The following is a 5,629-nucleotide window of genomic DNA, read 5'->3' as shown; positions in this document are numbered from 1 at the left end:
ATTATATAAGTGTAACAGGCCGAAACTGTTGTGATAATTGGAAGCCATGGATGTTCCTTCCTGGTTTTCCTGTCTGTCCTTGTATCGTCCATCTGTCTGTATATTTTCATTGTTATCCGTTATGTTCTTGTTCTGTTTTTTGGATATATGTGTATGTATATATATATGTATATAAGTCTGTATGGAAAGAGGTTGTTTTTTCCTAGGGATAAATTTTATCCAAGCATACACCAGTTTAGCTCTATATCGATTAACGATATTGGAAATTCTACATGTGTATATGTACTCGTGTTTATTGTCGGTTCTTCCTCGATATTAGCACCCTTACACTTCTGAAATTCCAGTTGTCGCTATAGGGGTTTCTTATAAGCAAGCAACTCTAGACTTGTTTTTTAAAAGCGATCTCTCAGGCGTGGCTGTGTGGTAAGAAGCTTGCTTCCCAACCACATGGTTCTGAGTTCAGTCCCATGGCACCTTGGGCAAGTGTCTTCTCCTTTAGCCTCGGGCCAGCCAAAGCCTTGTGAGTGGATTTGGTAGACGGAAACTGAAAGATGTCCATCATGTGTATATATTGTGTGCCTGTGTTTGTCCCCCTATCATCACTTGACAACTGATGTCGGTGTGTTTATGGCCCCGAAACTTAGCAGTTCAGCAAAAGAGGCTGGTAAATTAAGTACTAAACTTACAAAGAATATGACCTGGGGTTGATTTCTTCGACTAAAGGTACTGCTCCAGCATGGCCACAGTCAAAAGACTGAAAATTGTAAAAGAGTAAGAAGTCCCTCTACGAGTGCTTGTAGAAGGATCCTGATGACCCCCACATGACCAGAAGTGGACTAACGCATTTCCGTAAAGAACTGTCGGGTTGACAGTGTTGATCGTTTGTATAGGATTACTGAGTTAGTGAAGTCGGCGAGCTGGCAGAAACGTTAGCACGTAGGACGAAATCTTTAGTGGTATTTTGTCTGTCACTACGTTCTGAGTTCAAATTCCGCCGAGGTTGACTTTGCCTTTAGTGGAGGTGCAATGGCCCAGTGGTTAGGGCAGCGGACTCGCAGTCATAGGATCGCAGTTTCGATTCCAAGACCGGGCATTGTGAGTGTTTATTGAGCGAAAACACCTAAAAGCTCCACGAGGCTCCGGCAGGGGATGGTGGCGAACCCTGCTGTACTCTTCCACCACAACTTTCTCTCACTCTTACTTCCTGTTTCTGTTGTGCCTGTAATTCAAAGGGTCAGCTTTGTCACACTGTGTCACGCTGAATATCCCCCGAGAACTACGTTAAGGGTACACGTGTCTGTGGAGTGCTCAGCCACTTGCACGTTAATTTCATGAGCAGGCTGTTCTGTTGATCGGATCAACTGGAATCCTCGACGTCGTAAGCGACGGAGTGCCAACAACAACAACTGTGTTAGTTTAATATTGTACTTACATTTGGCGAAGTACGGAGTACGTTCTGCGTGAACATAATTTTGTGAAAGGTTATTTTCGATAACCATATCCAAATATTCATTTGGGTGATTCTATTCCTACACCCTTGTGCACACCCCAACATCATCATAACATTATTGGTGACGAGATATCAAACTCACAACGTAAGAATAAATGGTCCTGACATTCTTTTTACTTTATATGAAATATTCTTGACATTCTACTGTTGTTTTATCGCCATTTGTTTACAAGTATTATAAATTTTATATGTAAAATAATTTTATGGGAATGAATTACGGTTTATAACATTGCTACTATGGGAAATTATTGCTCTACTTTACGAGTTTTCACTTTACAAGCAGTTTAACTCGTATATCAAGGTATTACTGTATAAATATGTTTTTTTTTTCTGTTTATTCCTGCAATCTGTCAAGTATTGGTTTTTATGGATTTTTATTTATTTATAATTTTTCAATTTCAGGCAAAATCAAGAATTCGGTTGAATTTCCTTGACCAGCTAGCAAGATTCTGGGAATTACAGGTAAGTTATTTAACTGAGTATTTTGATTTATGCCTAGATAACTTGTTTTCATACATTTTTATACACTGACACACACGTCTAACATCAAAATAGACACCCCTCATTAGTATGATGCTTAAATGCATTAAATAATTTAAGACTGCACAATACATGAACACACACACACTATCTCTTTCTGTATGTGTGTGTATTTGATAGTGTATATAATAAGTATAGGTTTTTTTTATACTTCTTTTATTTTTCAAGATTAAGATAATGTTCATTTTTAATCTAAAATATTCTCTCCTTCATTCTCTACAATGCTCTTCCATCTATCTGGTAGACTTGCAAGGCCCCTTTTTCCAAAATTCACTTGTCCGTCACGGAAAATACTCCTCCAGTACTGCTCTGACCTCATCTACAGAATTCATATTTTTCCTGTCCAAATGATTTTGAAGACTGCGGAATAAATGACAATCAGATAGGGCAATGTCCGGCGAATATGGTGGGTGGGGCATCATTTCCCATTCAAACTGCTCTGGTCTTTGGAATGTCATCCCCACTGTATGATGGAAGAACACCTTTCGTCTTGAAACCAAAGATGGTTGTTTCTCTTCTAGCACTGACTTAAGCCACTCAAGCAGCTTGCAGTAGATCTCTTTTGTTATCATTTGATTTGGGTTTAAAAATTCAAAGTGGACTAAACCTTTCATATCTCACCAAACAGATAACAAACACCTTATGTGGGTAAAAACCTTCTTTAGCCTGGGATGCTGGTGTTTCTCCTTTGCCCACTGTCTTTGGTGCTTGACATTTTTATAGAGAACCCATTTCTTGTCACCAGTCACTATTCGGTCCAAAAAAGGTTCATTCGTGACACGTGACAGCAAAGAAGAACACACGTTCTCTGCATACAGTTAGACTCAGAAAGTTTGTGAGGAACCAACTTGACTTTTCTGATGGCATGTAGGTGTCGATGAATGGTTGGATGACCAAATCCAAGCTTCTCTCCTAGTTCCTCAACAGTTACGTTGGAATTTTGTTCCACCAGGGTTTGCAGGATGTCCTTGTTGAGCTCTACAAATTTTCCAAGACAAGGCTTGGAATTTCTGGAACTACCATTGACACTGGCATACGCTTATTGTCTGATCCCCATATACTGCATTAATATTCCTCACACTTTCTCTTACATTGGTGCCTTTATTGAACTCATAAAGCAAAATGTGCCAAATCTGCTCCTTTGTCATTTCCATTAAAGCTTTGAAAAAATAACTGTTAAAATCGAACTGCACTCTTCAAAGCTTGCACTAAGAATAAGTTGATGCAGGTAGTTTATCCCATTCCCCTCCGAGTTCATGCGATTGAAAAAAACCACATTATTTATGGGATGATCCAATAAATATACGGTTGAAATGTGTTGAATGTGGTTGACCAGTGTCACCAGCGCAAACCTTTAATTAAAACACAATAATCTTATCATGTACCAACCAACACGCAATTCAATATTTCTTTATTTCCATTTATTCCAGGGTTGTTCCTTAAGGATTCCCCATGTTGAGAGAAAGCTACTGGATTTATTTAATCTCTTCAAGGTAAGACTTCGTGTTATTTTTGACTCGCACCTCACTGCATCCCTGTCCATCCTCCCCCACTCTGGTAGACTCTGCTAATGACTAGCACAGCAATAAGGTTTAGAGTAGAGGGCTGGTTTCCGATTTCTTCTGGCATTTAGATAATCCTCCCGGGACACCGGTCTGTTGCAGGGTTACTCATTTTTATAAGTGGGTCCTTTGAGAAGACCCACCAAGCCAAGTGAAATCGCAGTTGTGGCACGTAAAAGCATCATCCATGATGATGCGTTGACTGGGGCAGTGTGAAATGAAGTGTTTTGCTCAAGAACACAGTGTGTTGCCTGGTCCAGGAATTGAAACCACAATCTTACAATCATGAGTCCAACACCCTAACCACTAAGCCACGATAAAATACTGAAATGGAATGGTAGAACTTTTGTGTCAGTCACCAAGTGATCCAGCGTCCATACAGTTACTGGACTTGCTAGAAATGGCAACAAAACTGTCCTTTAATCACACCTTGTCATCTCATCCGCAGGAAGCTCAGTATGAGAGGATGGGGTCTGCAGACCCTTGATTAGAAACAGTTTACTGCAAAAGCTTTATTGAGGGAGCAATGGATGAAATTTTAGCAAATATTGGAATAAATTCTTTTAAAAATATTACAAGACCATGTTTTATTGAAATAATTTTTTAAGATTAAAATGTTTCAAACTAGGTTGACTGGAATGCTAAAAAAAAGGTATAGGTGTGTTTGTGTTATAAGAAGTTTGTTTCCCAACCATATGGTCCTGGGTTCAGTCCCACTGCATGACACGTTGGGAAATTATCTCCTATGGTCCCGAACTAACCAGTCTTGTGGGTGGATTTTGTAAACGGAAACTGAAAGAAGCCCTGTGTTATCATCATCATTTAATGTCCGTTTTTCATGCTAACATAGGTTGGATAGTGTGTGTGTGTGTATGTATGTTTGTGTTTGCCCACCTGCTTGGCAACCAGTGTTGGTTTATTTACATTTCTTCAACTTTGTGGTCCAGCATAAGAGACCAATTGAATGACTACTGGCTTCAAAAAAAAAAAGTACGAGGTTCAATTGGTTCAGCTAAAAAAAACTCGTCAAAGTGGTGCCCCAGCATGGTGCCACATAATGAGACTGAACCCGAAACCATATGGTTGGGAAGCAGACATCTTACCAAACACCCACGCCTCTACCTATATGATGATGATCATCATCATCACCATCCTCATTTAACATTTGTTGTCCATGCTGACATGGTTTGGATGGTTTGACTAAGTTGAGGGGCTGCATAGACTCTAGTCCGATTTGGCACGGTCCCTATGGCTGGATGCCTTTCCTAATGCCAACCACTCCAAGTGTGTAATGGGTGCTTTTACATGGCACCAGCACGGGTGCCTGTCGTGCGACACCAGTATCTGCCACAACAACAATTTCACTTGGTTTGATGGGTTTTCTTCTCAAGTACAGCATAATGCCAAAGGTCTCGGCCATTTGTCATTGACTACATATATATATGTGTGTGTGTATATATATATATATATGTGTTTGTGTGTGTGTATATGTGTGTGTGTGTGTGTATTTGTATACACATATTTGTGTGTGTGTGTGTATATATATATATACGGAGAATTCACGAAAAAACAAGAACAGACGAAGACAGGTGGTGTAGAAAACAAATAGATGTATTAGTATAACGCTCGGGAAGTTAAAAAGTCTTTGACGTTTTGAGCCTACGCTCTTCCACAGAAAGAAACAAGGAGAGAAAAAAATGTGTGTAGTGGTCAGCAATCTGTCATGGCAAATGCCGGACAGAAGGGTCACACAGGAGTGTTATATATGTATATATATATATATATATATATATATATATATATATATTTGTATACACACATATTTGTGTGTGTGTGTATATGTATATATATTTATTTTATAAGCAGGGTACTTGATAGTATCAGCATTGCTAGAAATAAGAGTCAAAAACGACTCAAAAACCACAGTTATCACTCATACACTCTGGTGAATTCGAGAAAATGAGTAAATATAAAAATCGCAAATGAGTTCCTGATCTTTACTTGCTAATGGTAAGTT

The 5,629-nt window shown here is 39.2% G+C and overlaps 1 protein-coding gene across 6 annotated transcripts in view; it reads left to right on the top strand.

The window, feature by feature from the left end:
- The first annotated feature begins 1,861 nt into the window (after positions 1 to 1,861).
- Positions 1,862 to 5,629, top strand: part of LOC106868491 (lysine-specific demethylase 5A) — a 73,877-nt gene continuing 70,109 nt past the window's right edge. For all 6 annotated transcript variants that reach the window (XM_089345738.1, XM_089345737.1, XM_089345736.1 and 3 more), the window contains exons 1-2: positions 1,862 to 1,972; positions 3,481 to 3,543. In XM_089345738.1, coding sequence (XP_089201864.1) covers positions 1,877 to 1,972; positions 3,481 to 3,543 — 159 coding nt within the window. In that variant the 5' untranslated portion in view covers positions 1,862 to 1,876. The remainder of the gene's footprint in view (positions 1,973 to 3,480; positions 3,544 to 5,629) is intronic.

The sequence above is a fragment of the Octopus bimaculoides genome, chromosome 29, assembly GCF_046866305.1.
Source record: "Octopus bimaculoides isolate indiv1 chromosome 29, ASM4686630v1, whole genome shotgun sequence".
Lineage (NCBI taxonomy): Eukaryota > Metazoa > Mollusca > Cephalopoda > Octopoda > Octopodidae > Octopus > Octopus bimaculoides.
The sequence above is the reverse complement of the archived record's forward strand: the minus strand, read 5'-3'. Positions and strand labels throughout refer to the sequence as shown.